The sequence below is a fragment of the Mustela nigripes genome, chromosome 2 (assembly GCF_022355385.1).
Source record: "Mustela nigripes isolate SB6536 chromosome 2, MUSNIG.SB6536, whole genome shotgun sequence".
NCBI lineage: Eukaryota > Metazoa > Chordata > Mammalia > Carnivora > Mustelidae > Mustela > Mustela nigripes.
Window position 1 is genome coordinate 46521350 of NC_081558.1, and position 20683 is coordinate 46542032.

The following is a 20683-nucleotide window of genomic DNA, read 5'->3' on the forward strand; positions in this document are numbered from 1 at the left end:
ACCTCCATGTCGATTTCCAGTAGTTCCATATGACTCTCTCTTGCCAGTGGCTTCTCAGATGGCCTCAGGCACTGTTAGTTCCCGGCTGTATTTTGTTCTTCTTTCTCTTATAGCCCCTAGGTTATACTCTCTTTTTTAGTTTGCTTCTGTGGCTCTCGAACTAGCCTTGAGCTCCCTCAGGGCAGGGCCTAGTTCATATTCATCCTCACGTCACAGGGCCCGGCACTCTGCCTGGCACGAATGGACCCTTCAGCTACCGTAAGCTGAATGCCCTCACCCCTTGCTACGCCTCCTGACTTCAGCATTTTTGCATGTTTTGCTCAAATCCATCATGGATGTGGTTAAGGGAAAAGAGCCACAGAAAACAGTAGGTTAATGTGTGCATTGCAGGAGCAGAACCTGGGCTTTTGGATTAGGTGTAGTTCCCTGTATGGGAAGCCTCTAGTGTAAACAGCCTCCTGGCAGGGGAACGTGGCCATCCAAGTTTTGTATAGGAATAGCACTGGATATTCAATTTTTGCATCATGCTTAGGTTTTGTTTTCTTAGACTTGGCTTGATAGAGCATTTTTCCTTGTCTTCACAGTCTGGTTGACGATCGTTGTGTGGTTCAGCCAGAAGCTGGGGACCTTAACAATCCACCCAAGAAATTCAGAGGTAAGTTGATGTCCTTCTTGGAGTGGGTACCTCCCTCATTTGGAAATTCATCAAGTGTATTGCTTTGTATGTGTGTGTGTATGCGCGTGCACACGTGCTCACACATGTGTGTATTTGATAAGCAATTGTAGGCTTATTTGCTTACATTTTTTTACAGTATGATTTCAAGTCCAAGCTTTGTGACCTTTTGAAAATGTGTAAATAAGCTCAGAATCAAGATTGGAATGGGCTTTCATTAGAGCCTTCATTTGGATATTACATACGTGTTGATCAGTGAAAATTCAGCCTAAACCCTTACATTTGTGCACCTTTGTCCCTAAACAAACAGGATTTATGGATCTCATCACAAGGAACGTGTTACTGCATCCAGTCTCACTGTGCCTTTGGGGGCTCTGGTATTCTTAGATGCTTCCACCTGGAAGGAGAAGATGTCTGTTATTGCACTTAGTTTTTGTTAAAAGACCTAGGCAGGACACACTTCCTACCAGTAGCTTCCCACTACTGGTTTTCTTTCTAGGCCTCTTATATCTGGTATCTTCCTCTGAAGGTAGCCTTGTTTATTCCAGAAGGTGCTTAAAATATAGTTGAGAGGTTAAGAGGATAAATGTTTTGTTTTTCTTAGCTTTTGTGGTTTGTAGTTCTCAACTCCAGCTGCATAGTAGAATTACCTGAGGGAAGATTAAAAATTAAACAGATATTCAGGGCCCCACTCCAGACCAATCAAATGAATCTCTCGAGGTTGGGACCTGGGCACTGGCATTTTTTTTAAGCTTCCCAAGTAATTTTTTTTTTTTTTTTTTAAATATTGAGTTGGGGTTGAGAACCCATTGAGTTAGGATTTGACTCATGGCCTCAGTCCCAGAGGACTCACACCTTGCCATTTTTCGGTTACATCATTTGAGTGATAAGTTCTTATTGTTAATTGATGTGGAAACCGTTTGACTTTTCTGATAAAAGCTAAAGGAATTAGAATAAAATAGAAGGCAGACATTCAGATGGAGAGAAGCCATTTAGAAGATGTTTGGTGTTGGACTGCATCCAGTTGGCATGAGACTATCAAGAGAATATTTTCACCTGGGAGGTGGTGAGGGGGACCTTCGAAAAAGAGAATTGTTGCCATAAGCCCTGTGTGACAGGATCCTGAGCAGCTGTGGTCCCTGAAGCCTTTTCTTTCCAATCCTTCCTTCATGGCTTTTTCCAAAACAGAATCCCAAATGCAGCAGAAATAAAAGATTTGATCTAATAACTTTAATCTAGGCAGTGACTTACAGAATTAATTCTCTCTGCTGAATAATAAAATATGCCTCAGTTTATCTTCTAACAGGGCCAAGATCAGTAGACTCTGTGCCAGGTGCTGTGCTAAGCGTTCTGCATACATTTTAGCACATGGGTTTCTATGTCCACCTTGGGAGGGGATTGAGGTCCTCAAAGTCTGTGGTTAAGTGTCTTGCCTGAGGTCACACAGCTGGTGATGGATGGAGTAGGAGTGGTAGGTCTAGACTTTGGCTAAAATCACCTTGGGGACTTGGAAAAATACTGATGTTGAAGTTCCACCCTTGAGGATGGTCATTTAATTTAGGATTGATGGTTTCCTTTTTTCTTATTCTAAAAGCTTCCCAGGTGATTCGCCTGTATAGCCAAGATCAAGCACCCCTGCTAATAGAGCCTGGCCTGTTAGCTCCTGGCTTTATTACTTAGGGGTGAGCTGGGTGGGGTGTGGGTTTTGCAACTGGGGCCAAGTGGAAGGTACTCATTGCTTGGGTCCAGTGTGAGCACTCACTCCATCCTGCGCATAGGCCCGCTAGTTGAGAAAGGAACCTGGGAAAGGTGTTCATGCCCTGTACAAAGTGAACTAGTGGCTATTTGAATTTGCATTTAGAATGTTGAAATAAATGGGACCATAGCCAGGGCAAGTCAGAGTAGACGTACATGTTTTACTCGTACTAGGGTCAAAGTGTCTGGTGCTTCGATAGATATCTGTTGACCGACTGAAGGGACTGTTTTCAGATAAAAGTGACAGTCTGATAGAGGCTGATTGGAAAGAACCAAACTTTGTTTATGGCCCGGCCTGGTTCTACAGGTGGTCACATGACTGTGTCCTGATCTATGTTGACTGCTTGTCCTCATAAATAAAGATTTCTAGGTTGTGAGGTGCTTTGCACTTGTGGAAAAATCTGGTTCCAAACAAACTCTGCTGCAGGCTTTGCAAATGTAGGTCAGGACTGCCTGGGTTCCTTGTGCTGCACCTGAGGCTCTCGGCTGGCAAGTGAGGGGCCCAGGCAGAGGGTCACAAAGATCTCTCCCTTGGAATCGGGGCAGCAAGGATTTAAACACTTTCCTAAGCAGCCCTTCAGTTCTAATGTAGCATTCCTTGAAAAAAAGAAAAAAAAATTTTTTTTTTCTAACGTGAAGAAACTGATTTCTCTTTTGGAAGAGATTATTGCCTTTCCAAATATAAGTGATTTTGAAGTTGAAGTAATTTTGATGTTTAGAAATTGTGCATAGGGCAGTTGGACAATTTGGAGGCATTTCTAGTCCATTTCCTTGCCGTGCCATTACACCCTAGAGTTTAACAAACACATATGGAAAAGTGAGATTCTGGCAAGCGGCCGGCTAGGATGATGGATTCTTTATCTGAGCAATCAGCAGAGCTACATTTAGTCATTTGGGTTTGTTGTTGCTTCCATTGTTTCCTTGCCAACTTATTTCCTATATTGAGAACCATCATAACCTGATCTTAAGTAAATGGAAACCAAAGGCCTATTTATGTAATGCTCCCTGTGGCTTCTGACTTGGTGTTTTTCATTTTGTGAGCTCCTCTTGAAAACTGCCACTCTCGTGGTTAATAGCATAGGCCCTGGGACTGGGCTTTCTGGGTTCAAATCCAAGTTCTTAGCTGTGTGACCTTGGACAAATTGCTTAACCTCTGTGAAGCTTGGTTTTCTCATCTGTAAAATGGGAAATGATGTTAGTCGCTACCTCATAAGGTTCCTGGGAAGATGAAATGTGTGTTTCAAATTCAGTACTGAGGGAGCCTGGCCTTTGGTTCAGGACTCAGTAAGCCTTAGTCCTGTCTTTTCATTGCCAGTACTTAGCACAGAGGCTCGTACTCATAAAGGGTGGCAGAAGGGAATTCTGTACACGAATCCTTTAGTGATATGAGAGTATTGTTTTTCATTTTTGTGTTTAATGCTTTTGTGGGTAGGGGTGTGCATAGAGACCCAAAGGCCTAGATTTGAGTCCTGGCGTTCCCATGTACAGGCTAAGTGGCTTTGATAGATTAATTTTTCTGAGCTTGCTTCCTCACCCATAAAATGGGGGGGGGGGGACAATTCCTTCCTTGTAAATACCTTATTTGTAAAGGTAATAGAATCGAAGATAATATGGCTAAAGAGCCAAATAGAGTATATAGTTGGTACACAAGACCTGTTCAGTGACTGGTAGCTGTTATTTTCCCTAGTAGCTGCAAAAGAGTAAAAATCTTGAACACACTTGCTTTTTTCTGATGGGTAAAAGTTCATTGCCAAGTGAATTGGGTTTTTTTTGGTGATTCCCTTGAATGTATCTTCTGCCCCGGACTTCATCATAGGAAGGAGAGATTGGGTGAACGTCTGGTTCACTTAAGCCAAGTCTCCTTCATTGTCCTCATGAATTTTGGACAGTGGCCCCTGGGCTCTAGGTGACGATAAGAGCAGCGACGTAGTCTAGCTCAGTCGCCTTTAGTCCTTTAGCTAATGTGGTACCCTTTGGAAGCATCAGGGTCCATGGCAGGTAAGTCACAATCTCTCTTCTCCCTGATTTGTGCTGGCTTTGCTCATAATCTTGAAAGAAGGAAGACAGACAGATTGAAACCGGCAATAGAAACTTTGTGGTTACGGAATTCCTTCTTTAGAGGATGTTTTCCCCTTCCATCCCCACCCGTCTCTTCCCCCTACTAAATATAACAGCATCTTCTATAAAGAAAAGAAGGAAATTAACTACTAGTCTTGTTTTGATCCCAGAAACGTTGCTGTTTTAAATGCTACTTCTAGGAGTGTTGGAGGAGAAACAAGGCCTGGGGCTTTTGGGAATTAAGACCGGCATTAGTGTTGAACATGCCATTTGTTGTGTAATCTGCTTTTTCAATCTGCAACGGTCAAGTTCTTACCCTCAAAACTTCATCTTCTCCATTCAGTTCAAGAGGCCAATTCTTGGCCCCAGGTTTTCTGTTTGGTTGGTTTTTTTTTTTTTTTTTTTTTTATCTTAGATGCTACCATATCAATGTGAGTGAAGAGTGAGAAGTTTTTAACTTTGCAGGAACCCCTTAGTTTCAGAAGAAAAGTTGTTTGCAAGGAAACTCGCTTAACACAGGGAGAAGTTTGGGCAGGGAAAGGTGAGGACAAAGGAGGCATTCTGAAATAATTCTGTGGTTTATATGAATTGGGGCAGAGGTCAGAGATCAGGCTGAGAGTGTGGATGTTCTAGGTATTTTCCTTGTCCCATGTTTCTTTCTTCCCCCAATCAAGTTGCTTTCAAGGAAAATAACCCACTCAGCTAAAGTGTCATGAAAATGGGTGTTAAGCTCAGGGGACATTGAAGCCCTACTATGTCCCAGCTGCTGGCCTTGCTGAGGAGAGGGGACAAGATGAGTTACACAGTCCCCCTTGCTTTCAGGAGTCTTGGGGTTTTATGGAGAAACAGAGCCACATTATAGAGAATAGGAGCCAACACGAATAGATCATCTGCTTTGTGCTGAGCACTTCCCACGGATTATCTCATAATCCATATAACTGCCCATGAGGTGAGCTAAGGATGTTCCCATGATGCAGTTGAGGAAAAGGGTGCTCTTAGAAATGGAGCGACTTCCCCATAGTCTGTTGACTGTCACTTACAAGGATTATCATTCATTCCACAAACATTATCAGACACCTCCTGTGTGCCAGCTGTTTAGAGTCCCAGGAGGAAAGGCGCATTCTCAGGTCACTGCCAATGCACAGTTGACATCTTTGAGGAAGTTGTCTAGAGTTGTCTAGGAAGTTGTTGTTCACACTGCAGCTGTTTATATGCAAGCAGAGGCAAAGCACATGAAATGTCTTTCTACAAAGTGTAAAAAATTGCCCCTCTGGTCTGTCATTTGCTGGGGCGCAGTACATGGTGATACTTCTCATGTGTGTTCGTTCTCTCATTCAGCTTGGCAGCACCTCCTCAGCCCAGGATGCCTGGTGCCCTTTGGCTGATATTGGTTGAGCATGTGGCCCAGTGTCTTATGACCTGTGAGTGTTAGAGGGAGGCCAGGGAGCAGTGCTCTTACTCTTCTGTGCCCTCTGGCCCCTTTTCCATTCAGCACAAGGGTCTCTTCAGGCTGGGACCCCTATTACCTCCAGTCTCTAAATGAAAGTGGGCCAAGTTAACTGCTTTTCTTCTGCTGTCTGCTGAAGCTCTTAACTTGGATTTAGGACCATGTAAATGCGGAAGAAAGCCAAACGGGAAGGCGAAAGCCCTGGATCCTTTCAACTACCCCCAAGATGGTCTGTGGGCTATGCAGCGTGTTACCTACAACTTGAGTCCTCTTTGTAGTGGGCGTGAAGGTCTGGACCAGTATAACCGTGTATAACCAGTATAACCATGTCTCTGGGTATCTCCAAGTTGACAACTCCTGATTGCTCAGCAGATATCTTGCTTAGAACAATGCCAGCCCGGAGTCACAGTCTCAGGGTGATACTGGGAAGAAGCAGCATATGTTGCTTGGCTACGACAAATTTGGACCTAAAGCTCTTGTGTCCTTGTCACTTTTACTGCGATTTTCCTCTGTCCCAGAGTTCTTGCACTACATTGGCCCACCTATTAGGGGTCTTGTGGACTTACTTAGGTGTCTTGGTTGCTAAAAAGAGGTTTCACATCCCAGGCAAGCTCTTGCATACCCCAGCAGCTTCTAAAGGAGTCTTAAATAAGAGTGGTATTTTTCATGGTTGGGGGGATAAGAAGTATTTGAGTACCTACAGCTTACTTACCCGATCATTGGCTTGCTTGTGTTGAGGTTGAAGTAGGCAGTGGTTCTTAGCCCATGTGGGAGAACTGCTAAGGCTGGAGTGAGGAGCAACACCTGACCTGAGAGCCAATGTCCAGCCCAGTGTCACCTGCCAACTGCTACGATACCTTAGGGTATCATAGTTTTCCCTACCTGTTAAGTAAAATGTAGACAAAGTAACTTCCTAGACCCCTTCCAGCTTGAAGCTTTGTGACCAGTGCTAGAAACAGGCCAGTTAACATTTCACAAGAGAACATTAATGTTCAGGAGTCTTGTGCTGTCCAGATGTAGGTTTTTGGTTTTTTTTTTTTTTTTTAAGCTTTTATTTATATATTTGACAGAGATCTCAAGTAGGCAGAGAGGCAGGCAGAGAGAGAGAGGAAGGGAAACAGGCTCCCTGCTGAGCAGAGAGCCCCATGCAGGGCTTGATCCCAGGACCCTGAGATCATGACCTGAGCCGAAGGCAGAGGCTTTAGCCCACTGAGCCAGGTGCCCCCAGATGTAGGTTTTTATTTCTTCAGGATTGCAGATCTTCTTGGTCAAGGTAAGACAAACGTATGGAAACAGCTAGGCCTTACTCTGAGGCCAGATGGGGACATAGCCAGGTCTTGGGTGGCAAAAGTCTCTGGCCTAAGGTGACCAAACAAACTCAATGGTTTAGCTTTCTTTCAAATCACCCTCCTTTGGGTGATGGTCTTAATTGTTGCTAGGCAACAGTCTTTTATTTTATTTTATTTTTCCTTTTGGCAAAGCATTGAAGGGATGAACCCGTATCTTAGTTTTAAATACCCGCATGCAAAGGGGAGGGCCTAACTTAAAATTTGTTTGTTCTTTTGATTCCAATCCATGACAGGCCTCTCACAGTGGGGGTAAAGGACTTAGTTTCTGCCTGTCTTGTTAAATAAGGCAGAAAAATCTGTTTTAGGTGCTTGTTAAGGATACACTTTGAAGCACATTAAAGGTTTTATGTGTGGTTGTGCGTGCGTGCGGCTGCTTTGGAGAAAGCCTCTTTTAACTTTGTGTTCGCAAAATCAATTCAAATTTAATAAAAAGATTAGTAGGTTTTTTTATAATCATCATTTCAGACTTACCAGCTTATCTCAATCTTGCACCAACAGACTCCCATTTAAAGGGAACAACACTGTAATTTAAATCCATTCCCCAGGCAACATAGAATGCTCACCGTGGGTCGCACATTCACTGGGTTCATGCCTGCTGCTTGATTACTCTGGGGTCCCACACATTGCCGCATGTGGCCCTCACTGGATTTCTGCCTACTTGCTTGAAGCTTTGAGATGCATCTCTGAAAGCTCCAGGCATCCTACACTTGGGGGCAAGAGAGCTTCTGCTTCCTTTGATGCCCTGGATAGCTTCCTTTGTGAAGATCAGAGCCACCCAGGGAAATTAGGCCCCAGACCCCTGTCCTGTATTTATTTACCCATGATAATTCATTTGCTAATGGAGAACAGGTTTCAACTTCAGTGCCTGAAATACTTCCAGGGCAATGGGTACCTGGACCTTGTCATCTCATTGTGTCTCAGTATTGCTCTCGGGGCTTCCTCCTTTGGGATGGTGACCGAGTGTCATGGGGTCATACTGTCATACTGTTCTATGGTTCTTCTGAAAGGAGAACACAGTGGCTGATTGAAGATTTTTTTTCTTTAGGCAGAGGCTTTTAGAATCCTGTCTTCAGAACATTGATGAAGATATGTGGTGAATCACTTGAGCTTAAGATAAATTTCTTTCTTTTTCTCTCTTTTTTGGATGGATATGGAAATTAGATTTAATCTCCTGGGGTCCAGGAACAATACTTTGTCAAAATTGAGTTTGGGGGCGCCTGAGTGGCTCAGTCAAAAAGCATTTGCCTTCGGCTCAAGTCATGATCACAGAGTCCTGGGATGGAGCCCTGCATCAGGCTCCCTGCTCAGCAGGAAGCCTGCTTCTCTCTCTTCCACTTCCCCTGCTTGTGTTCCCTCTCTCGCTCTCTCTGTCAAATAAATAAATTAAAACTTAAAAAAAAATAGGGATTGGGACACAGAGTGGGTTTCCACACACACTATCTTTTAAACTAGGCAGGTCTGTTTGGGCCATAGATTTAAAAGGTATTATTTATTATTATTATTATTTTAAAAAAGATTTTATTTCTTTATTTGACAGACAGAGATCACAAGTAGGCAGAGAGGCAGGCAGAGAGAGGACCTGGGATCATGACCTGAGCCGAAGACAGAGGCTTTAACCCACGAGCCACCCAGGCGCCCCTCTTATTTTTTGACCCTTACCTTGTGTGTTCTGTTTTCTGTAAATAATAGTGAATATCTTACGTAGTGCATATGTATATTCACTAATCTATTTAATTCGTGTATTTACCTTTGTATTCATTAATCTGTTTAACCCTCTTAATAACTGGAAGACAGCCATAGTTAACCTCCTTCTATAGATAAGGGATCTGAAGCACAAAATGTTGAATATTTGGTACAGGATTGCGGTAGGTAGAAATGGCAGAGCCAGGCTTTGAACCCAGACAGTCTGATTTCAGAAAACCTCCTAATTCCTACTGTAAACTGCTTTTAGAAGAGGGCTGGTCTTCAAGTATTCCTTCACTAAATTGCAGATTTCTTATTGCATTTCCTCTTCTACTTGAGCAAGATAAGTCCTTCTGAGATGTACTAACACGAGAGTGAATGTCCACATACTAGAGGAATGAACTACCTGCCTGCTTACCAACCCAGAATATGGTGTTTACACAACTGTTTTCTGTTTTGTCTCCATAGCTAGATTTTTGGGGCACCTGGAGGGACCAGACCTTACCCTGCACTCCTGGCCCAGTGCTGGTATAATGTTGGTCCTTAGTTAAAAACTGATTGGGAAGGAATTCATGTTTTTTCTGAGAAGATTTTCAGTTTGCCTGTTGCTACTAGTGTTTCTCTTGGTGACCTTTAAGTCGACAATTGACTTTTTAACATGGATGCTGTTTTATCATTCTCTTTCCACATTACCTGAGTCTGGCACTTTTGAAAAGATTTTTTATAGTTGACCTGTCTTCTCCCTGGAACAGTGGATTGGCCTTACTTATCCCCTGAGGGTGCCTTCTCTTTGACCCGCGTTGTTGGATCTCTTTTCTCTCTCTGCTGCCTATAGTTTTGCGATTCCTTGTCTTCACTAAATTTTTATGATTGTGAAAAACAAATCTTGGTTAAAGAGCTTCCCCTTTGGTGCCTGGCCTCCTGGTAGGCCCATGGCTTTTGCTCTTGACCGTTAGGACATCTTTAGGCTGTGGGTGATGGGATTATCCCCATTTTGTAATTGGGCACCTTGAACCCAGCAATGGTCAGTCACCAAGCCATACTCAGAATCTGAACCCACATCTGGAGGGCTGGAGAGTCTCCTCTCCAGTGATGCACTCAAGGAGATGAATAGAGCTGCACTTCTCAGGAAACATTTGGGGCCTCTTACCAAGTCCTGGGTTCAGTGCTGACATTTAAGGGACATATTGCTTAGTGGGAATAAAACTCAAGGAGGGGTAATCAGGAGGATGGATCGCAAAACAATTGTATTCATGTTGAACCAAGAGCAACGGAGAGACTTTAAGCCATGTTAAGCCAGCTGGAGCATTTCTCACTTAAGTCCCTGCACTGGCCTCCTTGTTGGTTTCTGCATTTCCCTCTTCCCCTCCTTCGTGGGCCCCACTGTGGGGCCACCCTTCACTGCAGCCACAGGAATTGGTGTCGATCTGATGATGTCACTGGCTGGGTGGAGCCCCGGGCTGTTCCCTAGTGGTGCTTAGGATACACAACATACTTCCAGGGTTCACGAGGCCCTGCGTGAGTCACTCTGCTTACCTCTTGGCCTCATCTGCAGTCTCACGCTACGTCCTGTGCTCCCGCCAGACTGATTGATTTCTTCCTGGCAATCAGTGTGCTTGCTTGCTCTCCACTCTGGGCCTTTGCATGGCCTTTTTCTTCATGCTGAAGTGATCTCCCCATCTCTGTCGTTCCTCCTGGGACCCCCCCGTCTCCCCGATGCCCACCCGTCCTTCAAACCTCAGACATCTCCCCTGGACTATCCTTGCCGACCCCTTGTGTGCAGATAAGCTGTTCCTCCTTTTCAAAGACGCTGAAGCCAGACTGCTTGGGTTTGTCTCTTGGCTCTGCATTTTGCTGGTTGTGTCCCCCCTGGACCCATTACTTTGCCTTTCAGTACCTCTATTTCTTCGGCTTGAAAATGGGGATGTGACTGACTGTGTGTGCCCATAGTGTTTTTGTGATGATCAAATGAGCTTATCTGTGTTAAGCACTTAGAGGAGCACCTGGCCCCAACTACCTGCTGTAAAACTTTGCTGTTACGGCTAGTTTATGACTTCCCTCCCACCCAACTCCGGCTGACTGTGAAGTCCGAAGCCTGTCTCCTTGAAGGCTTTGTACAGGTCCCGGATTATAGTAGGCTCTTTGAAGAATAAATGAATTTATTTAGGTATTTGGTATTTGTAGAATATTTGTAGGTATTTGTAGAATAAATGAAAAGAGGCCTCTAAGGCATTGCTTCTGAAACGAATGTGCATAGAATCCACCCAGGGATCTTGTTAAAAACACAGATTCCCATTCTGTAGGTCTGGGGTGAGGCCTGAGATTTGGGCGTTTCTGACATTGCCATCCTCGTGTAAAGCTCTAAGGGTCAGCTGTCAATCTTCCATTACTTTAGGGCTGTTATATGGAAGATGGATGTCCTGTACCCAGAACAAGAGAGAATTAGGGTCAGCAGATAAAAGTGACCAGAGGCAGGGTTTCAGATTTAAGGAACTTGATTCTAAGTGCCAAGCTATTGCTCAGGGAAGAGGCCTGCTTCAGATAATTGAGTTTCCTCTCATTCAGAGGAGACTAACTATTTGTCAGGGATTTTGAAGAGGGGAATTTTCGCTTGGGGACAGAGGTTAGGTAGATGATCCCATTGGACCATAAGTGTCTGTTTTCCCACCAAAGGACCCAGCTGTTCCTTCTGTTTTTGCTTCCTGCGGAAGCCTTGTGGTTGGGGGCATCGGGTCAGCAAACAGCTGGGGAGAGAACAGATACACACTCCAAATGAGAGCCTTGCAGGGACCCAGAAATGTGTTCAGTCTGACCAAGAGAGAGCATTGCAAAGTGGCGGAAAGATGGAATTATTGACTCTTGGAAAAGATGAATGGATATGAAAAGTCAAGTGCTGAATCTAGTTTTAATGAGTATGTTTGGTGTAGTGGGGATTCCGTGGGGCAATAGTGGTTAGGAGGGTTGGCTCTGGAATCAGATGGGCAGTCAGGTCCCTACCCCGCTCCTTAATTAGCTGTGTGACCATGGGCATATTACTTAATCTCTCTAAACCTTGTTTCTCCACTTGGTAACTATGGTTAATAATAGTATGGGACTGATTGGATTGTTTTCGGATGAGGGAGTGCATGATTAGCAACATGCTGAGCACAAGCTAAGCACTGAGTAAGTAGTAACTGAGTAGCCCTCATGAGTAAATCTGCAATTAGCAGCTCTCAGGACATCTCTTGGGAGGGTCAAACACAGGCCTTGCCATCTGGTATAACACTAATGTCTGTTGTAGTATTTCGGTATGTGGATTATACAAAGGTATCCATAGTCACGCTTTATAACCTTCCTGAATGTCTTAGTAAATTTTACGGAGTGTGTCTCATAATCAAGAGGGAGCTCTAGAACTTGTTGATTTCCGAAGAGAAGCCATCAGGCCCTTTTTCTACGTGTATAAGCCTTGATCAGAGCCTCTGTTACTGAAGGGGCATTTGCTCCAGATGGTAATCCTGCCTTATGTATAAAATTACAAACCTAGCTGAGACAGGAAGTTGTGTTTATCTTAACCCAAGCAGCAGGCCTTCCAGCCACTCTTGACAGACAGGAGGAAGATATTGCCAATCTGCTGTTTTCCTGAAAGTCCCCCACCCCCACACCCTGTGTGTTTGTTGTAGGTTCGGAGGGAAGGGTTCTTGCCAGTCAGTCTGTGGAAGGACATTCTCCCTGGCTTTGAGGACAGTTGGATTCTAAGGAGAAAGGATGTCCACTGGCTGCTTCCTTGGTCCTATCAGCCAACACAAAGACACCTCTCTCCAAGGCGAGAGGCCAGCATGGCTCCTCTTGAAGGCAGAAATTGTGTTTGTGTCTATAGGCATTGGTTTACGAAGATAAGTGGAGCATGGCCTCAGGTATGGGGAGAAAAATTTGTCCCTTCAAAGAGTCCATCGTTTTTCCTTTACAGAGCAGTAGCTGGAGGTCCGTGTAGGAAAAACTCGATTTTGAGCAGTTGTAATAATTGAGAAAATAAATTGGGCAATTAGTCCTCTTTTTGAAATTTTAAAAGTTCCTTTTTTTCATCTGGTATTTTTCCGGGTACATCTGAGTTCCAATTTGGGTGCTTCTGAAATGTCTTGATGTTTTGTGCTGCTAAAATTATATGTGTCTAAAAATGTTATCAGTGATGACACTTCTATATAAGCTCACTTGGACTTATGCTAGCAAATTTCTTTGAGGTCCTCCCCCCGCCCCAACCATTCCCAGGAACATAGCATTTCAGGTAGAAGTAAGAAATAGAATAATCTAGCCTAGGTCTAGCCATCTAGTGGAGGCCTCTCTCTTGAGAACTTTGCTTCAGTTTTGTCGACGAAGAATACTGGGGTTTTGTTGCCATAGTTTCAGTGAAAAATTTGACCTTAGCTACAATAACATACAGTTAGAAAGAACTAGCTAATCGGTTTTCTAAAATTAGTGTTCTCTAGTACATAAACCAGTAGGAACAGAGTATTTAATTAAATATTATACAAGGATATAAAAGCCCAAGGGAATGCAGTCCTTGATCTGGGCAGGGGGAGGGAGGAAACCCCTAATCGTCCTTTACTGCTTTCTTGTAAGCTAGAAAAACTTTTCCTTTCTTCTTCTTCTTCTTCTTTTTTTTTTTTTTTTTAATGTTAGCTTTGACTTTATTTTCAGATCTGTCAGGGATGAATATATAAAGCTTGTTGAGAGAGCAAAACAAAACATTCAATATTATTTCCAGTTGTCCCCTACAGGGTACAAACTAACAAGGCAAGATGGGAAATGATGTTGATCGGGACCCTGACAAGGATACTTGCTGGTGATCTCGTAGCAGGCTTGGTGAGAAGGAGAGGCATTTGAAAAGTTATTTCCCATCTGAAATCTGGGTCTTTTGAACACACAGGTTCTAGATTCTTGTTCCTTTGAATGCTTAACGTGTGAATAAGGAAACAACGCCTCCTTTTTGTCCCCTTATCCCGAGTTCTGAGTACAACTGTGTTCTCCTTCCTTCAACTCCATTGTCCATTAAGTCCTTGAGCCCTGATTTAGCTCCAGGCAATGATCTGCACGTAGATTATATAAAATTTGGCTTCTCTTGTCACCTGACTATTAAGAACCCCTGCATTGACTCATCTTTTTTGATGATGGCTAAAAACGTTACCAATATTGTGTCATCCCAGAAGGTTGTGGTACCATATCTTGACTGAAGCAGGTTTCAGGACATGTATTGATACCTCTAGTTGACCTGCTTGTCTAATTTATCATCACCTGCCGTGGGTGCTGCAGAGGGGCAGTTGAGTTACTCTGTTTGCCAGGTGTCTTATAGATGGAGAACATTACCCAGGTTCTTCTGAAACCTTGTTACATCTCCTTGCTGGTTGCATCCTGGTAATTGTTCTTTCTCAATTTCACGTGTATGATTTCGGGTTTTTTCCTTTTACCTTAAAGGAATTAATTATTTAATAGGATTTGAAGTGTGGGGCATTATGCAAGGGAATATAAGCTTTCTTCACCATTTTGCATGTTTCTGTATTGGCATCTTAACTGTTGCAATGGAAAATATGTCCTTGGCAAGACTCTGAGAAACATAGTCCCAAAGGTCATTGGATTGTGCAAGCTTCTTGACTATTTATAAGGTCATCTACCTGAACAAACATAAATGGTCCCCGCTCTGAAGGAATTTGCAATCTTATGAGGAGAGATGAGTGAGATCTAGTTTGAGGATTATTCTTGGAGAATGTTGAATCCCACACATATTTTTATTCCCCTGATGTTCATTGTTTTCATCTAGTCCATCACTTCTCTGTGCCCAAATGATTTGAATTCATCTTAATAAAAGCTTAAGAAAAAATGCAGTTAGAGAGCTTGGTGGGAAAACAACAGCATGTCTTTTAAAGTACTTATGGTTGACCTGGCTTTCACTACCCATTTGTCTGCAGGCCCTTGCATTAATACAGATAATCAAGTTGATGATACTTAAGCAAATGTCATTAAAGAGGTTGGATGTGGCAGGCTGGTTCGGGGCAGGGTGATCTAGTTAGGTTCTTTATTCTGGGTGATAGCCTGCTTGAGCTAGCTTCAACAAAAAGGGGACTTTTGTTGTCTCAAACAGTCCTGGCTGGACAACTGAATTGCATGAAAGGTGGGAGGCAGCACCCACCCAGGAATAGACCTGTTTCAGGCACCGAGTACCTTTAGCAACCTATGTATGTCTCTTGTAGTTTCCTCTCTCTGCATTAGCGCTTTGCATTCTTGTCCTGTCCTCATCTGCTTTAGGGTTATACTACACTCTTAAAATGACTTGTGGAGTGTTCTCTGGTTTTCTGTTCTCTGGGAGAGTTTCTGTAGCATCGGAACTACCTGTTTGTATACCGTTTGGTGAGTGAAGCAGTCTCAGCCTTGTGCTGTCTTTATGGCACGATTAACTACTGATTTATTTTCTTTAAAGAGCTATTTCTTCAGGCTGAGTTTGGTAAAATATATGTTTCTAGAAATTTACCTAGTGTCATCTAAGTTTCCTAATCTGAATATCCTCCTAGTATGTTGTTAATTCTTCAACGATCTGGTTTGGTCCCTGTGGTGGGCTTAAGAATGCCCTCTTGACACCATGATGTCCACTTTGTAATCCCTAGAACTGGTGAGTATGTTACCTTATTTGGTAACAGGGACTTAACAAATGTGATTAAGGATCTTGAGATGGGAAGATTTTCCTGGATTTCCAAGTGTGCCTCATGTAATCACGGGGGTCCTTGTAGTAAGGAAGCAGGAGGATTAGAGTTAGTCGTGGGACATACAGGAATGGAATTAGCAATTTCGAGTGAACACAAGCAGGGCAGAGGGAGAGGGACAAGCAGATTCCCCGTTGAGCAGGGAGCCCAGTGCGGGATTTGATCTGAGGATCCTGGGATCATGACTTGGGCTGAAGAAAAGCACTTAACCAACTGAGCCACTCAGGTGTCCCAAAATGTTTTCTTATATTTGCTATTGTTTCTTGTATGTGTTATTTAGAAGTGTTTTATATGTCTGCTGCATGGAGGACTTCCACTTTTAAATTAAAAAAGTTTTACAATTTAGTTGTATGTTGATCAGATAATAACTGTCAGATCAGGTCTTGATAACTGGAGAGGCTTGCTTTATGGCTTAGCATGTGACCAATTTTCATACATGTTTCACTGTTTTTAAAAGAATGTGCATTTTCCATTTCTGGGATGCAATATCTTATACATGAAATCACTAGGGTCTTTGTTTGATCTATCGGTGGTTGAAAGACATTTGTTAAAATTTCCCACTGTTAATGTTTTGGAGTTATGAAACTTTTTTATATCCAAATTATGGTGATGGTTACATAGTACATGTATGTGTCAAAACTCATAGAACTGTATACCAAAGAAAAAAGTGAATTTAACTGTATGTAAAAATTTTTGAAAGGCCTAAAAATTTCCTGCTATGGCAGGGAATTGTAATCTTGCCTTGTAGTTTGTAAGGTTTTGGTTTTTTTTAGTTTCCTGAAGTTATGTCACAAAAGGGTAACACTTGTAAAACTGTTAACTTCCTGGTGAACTAAACATTCTCCCATTATGTGGGGAACATTTTTAATCTATTATATTGAAGTCTCTTTTGTCTACTCCTAATGTATGCACACCAGAACTGGTTTGTTAGTATAATTTTTCTTTAATGTATAATTTTTTCTTTAACGTGTGAATTGTCATTATGTTTTAGAGATATCTCACAAACATGCATAACCAGATTTTTAAAAGTATTCTTACCATCTTTGTCTGTTAATTAGAATCTTTGGTCCAGGGGTGCCTGGGTGGCTCAGCGGTTTAAGCCTCTGCCCAGCTCAGGTTATGATCTCAGGGTCCTGGGATCGAGCCCCGCATCGGGCTCTCTGCTCAGCGGGGGGGGGGGGGGCCTGCTTCCCCCTCTCTCTCTGCCTACCTCTCTGCCTGCCTCTCTGCCTACTTGTGCTCTCTATCAAATAAATAAATAAATAAATAAATCTTTAAAAAAAAAAAAAAGAATCTTTAGTCCACATACATTTGTTGTAAGTACTGATGACTTTGGACTTAGAATCTTAGTTTGTGGGTTTTCTTTTTCTTAAGATTTTATTTATTTATTTGACAGATCACAAGTAGGCAGAGCAGCAGGCAGAGAGAGGGGGAAGCAGGCTCCCTGCTGAACAGAGAGCCTGATGCGGGGCTCGATCCCAGGACCCTGAGATCATGACCTGAGCTGAAGGCAGAGGGTAACCCACTGAGCCACCCAGGCACCCCTGTGATTTTCTTTTTTACTTCAATTTTTTTTTTCATTTTTTTCCCCCTTTCTTGCCACCTTTAAGTTTCATTGAAGGTTTTGTTTATTGTTGTCCTTTCCACTTTTTTCCCTCTCCTAGCTTGAGGGTTATACTTTATATGTTTATTATAGCACTTACCCCCAGGTATTTTAATGTGTATGTTTAATTAAGCCTAATGTTAATCACTGTCATTCTTTTCTCTGCTATAAGGACCTTAGAACATTTTAAGTCCTGTCACCCTCTTAGTATATATGTTCTTGTCATTCACAATGTTAGTACTTTATTTAAATGTGTATATTAGATATGATTTTATTTACAATGTAATTTTTATGAAATTGACTTACATATTAGTATTTATCAGACCTCCTATCTGAGATGATTATCTTTCTGCCTCAGGATGTTCCTGTATAACTTAGAACATCTGTTAGTGGTAAATTCTCTTACTTTGTTTGAAAATAATCATTTTGTTTGTCTGAAGATGTTACTTTTATTTTCAAGGGGTAGATATAGAATTTAGGTGGAAAGGCACTTTCTCACAGCCTCTCTGCTTTTTTGGAGTTCCATTTTGCTGTGAAAAGTAATCGACAAGACTTGACTATCTCTCTGATTGATTTTATGATCTTCTCTTGACCTTTGATTTTCTCCATTTTTATTGGTATGAGTGCAGGTAGTGGTTTGTTTTCATGTATCCTGCATTGTATTTGTTAGATTCTTAGACTTGAGGTTGCTTTTTTTGCTAACAGTGGGAAATTCTGAGCCTTTTTCTATTGGAATACTTCCTTTCCCATTGGTTACCTGAGGAGCTTCGGGTAGGCTATGTTCCTTAATGTCTTCTTCTTTTCCATCTTTGTTCCTTATGCTGCACTCTGGGTGATTTGTTCTGCTCTATTATTCTTTATTAATTCTATTTTAATCTCTTTATTCTTTGAGAGTTTAATTTCAGTTATATTTTTAATTTTTAAAAGTTCTCTTTTTGTCTTCTAAAAATATTTGGTCATTCTCATTCTTCCATATTTTCAAGCCTCTATTTTATTTCATGTTACATAAAAACCATAGTTTAAAAATACTATGTCTAAAAATGCCAGTAGGTAAAATCTCTGCAGATGTTACTCTGTTTTCTATAGTGGTTCATTCTAATATTGGTGTCTTGTTTCCTCATGTGTTTTGTAATTTTTCTATAATGACTCATTCTAAAAATGTCTTATTTCCCTATGTGTTTTGCAATTTTGACTATTAGCTTGTATTTCTTGGAATGTCATCTGTGGGAATTCTCTGAGGCCTGTGTAAAAGCTGTGTTCCTTCAGAGAAGATTATTTGCTTTTGCCAATTGAAGTGCCACAATTCAGGAACTTTAAATCAAATTCTCTGCCTGAAATTTTCTGGACTTTTATTTTATTTTATTTTGTTTCTGCTTAAAGTTTAAAGATCTCCCACATAGCATGAATCTGGGGGGCAAACCAGTATGGAGGCCCACTTGTGGTTATACATTATTGGTGGTTTTTTGTTTTTGTTTTGTTTTTTCTGTAGCTAGTACCATACTCAAGATAGACAGGTTACCTTACCCTCCCATTTTTCAGGGTGAGCTGGTTTTTCATTGACTAAGGTATAACTACTTAGAGATTCAAACTTATGCAAGGGTGTCTTAGAAGAATTTTGACCTTGAGTAGGCTCAAAGTTTTATCTTATAAACCCAGGATAGGTATCAAAATGGGAGCTTAAGATGACCAGGTTTTCTACATAAGCGCAGGGTAAATGCCGGCTTTGGGACTGACTTAACTCCTAGGGATCTTGTTTTCACTTCATTATTGGCCTCTGGATTCCCTACTAGTTCAGTACATGGTTTAAAAATGTATTGTAGTATTTCATCTAGCCTTTTTCATGTTTTTAATTGAGGGTCTCATTCAGGATAGCTAGTTTGCCATACTGTTAAGAAATGGAAGTACATGCCTGCTACTTTTTGTCTCACTGCAAGCTCGTTTTCTTGGTGATGGAAAACATGGCTGCCAGTAACTCCTAAAATTTCTTTTTTTATAGCTTTAAAAATTGGAGAGAGATTGATTTCTGTTGTTCTAATATTCAAAAAATTCAAGAAGAGGACTTGTTGAGCTTGGGTCAGATTTTTTCCTCTGGCTCAATCTAGGGCCAAGAGTTAGGGTTATATGTGTTGACCTGGAAGCTCCTAAGAAAACCATCTGTGGTAGAATTGTTCCTAAAACAACAGGTATTGGACAAACGATCCAGGTGTCTACTGTGGTGGTAATCGGGGAGAATAGATTAACATTTGAGTCTGTTAGAAATGATTTTTGACTGAGAATAAGGGAAAAATCCATCTAAGCGTCACTTAAAACCTAAGGACATTTATTGTGAGTTAGAAATCCAAAGATTGGCAGTACCAAATATAGTGAAGGACTCGAATGTGTCCTGTCTTTTTGCTCCACATCCTCAGAGTGGATATCTATGGGCTTATCTTTTCCTGGTCTTGTCCCCTCATGGTTACAGTGGTGGTGCTCTTGGTGTTACATGGTTACAGTTACATGGTTAGAGTTACATGGTGCTCTGTGGCACCAGACATCCTGTTTGCATTCATGGCAAGAATAAAGGGGGTGGGGCAACACTGTGAGCTCTCCTCTCATTCCTATCCCTTTTATTAGGCAGCAGAAGCTTCATGTTCCCTAGCCACCTACCTTTATTTCATTGGTCAACATTGGGTTCCACAAATACTTCTAGCTGTAAGGAATTTGGGGAAGTGATACTCTATCTTTTTAGCTTCTTTATTAGGAAGCAATCAAGGAGAGGGGTATTGGAAATGGTTTGGGTAGGCACAGGATTTCTATATTGTGGTGTATTGATGACACATATAGTGATCCACATAATTTTCTTTCCGTGTAATTTTTAGTATCTGGTGATTAAAGAATGCTGGTTTTTATCACCAGTAAATAATGTAATGGACCCATCCCTGAGATGAAGCAGATATTTTTCTCAGTTAAGGTCAGCCCTGAAATGGCATCTCAAATGAATGAAAGCAACTGTATGTGTTCACCAGATGCCAGTATCCACCATTAATAGTATGACTGTTGGTGAAACAAATAATTTAATGAGTAATAGCCACTTGGTTTGTTTTATTGGCCTGCATATGAGAAGTATGCCTTAAGTTAGTAATTTCTGCTTTTGCTTTGTAATTCTTTAGTTTGGCTGGATAAGTGGGGCTAGGTGAAGAAAAGCATCTCATACACATGACTGGGTTTCCGCTGACCAAATCTGGGGGCTATCCATCTCAGTCATTTTGGAACAACACTTCCAATTCACACAGGGAAATGGAGAGTCTTAGATTTTATCTTTATCTGTCATCTGTCCTGTGTGATAGCAATGTTGAAGGGGCATTTTGTGAGCTTGCCCTTAGGTTTGTTTTGATTGGAACAGCTTCT

General features: G+C 41.9%; 1 protein-coding gene across 1 annotated transcript in view; it reads left to right on the forward strand.

The window, feature by feature from the left end:
* Positions 1-20683, forward strand: part of ITPR1 (inositol 1,4,5-trisphosphate receptor type 1) — a 327611-nt gene that overhangs the window by 26131 nt on the left and 280797 nt on the right. Inside the window, exon 4 of the mRNA XM_059390201.1 lies at positions 585-655. Within this exon, the coding sequence (XP_059246184.1) occupies positions 585-655 (71 nt within the window). The remainder of the gene's footprint in view (positions 1-584; positions 656-20683) is intronic.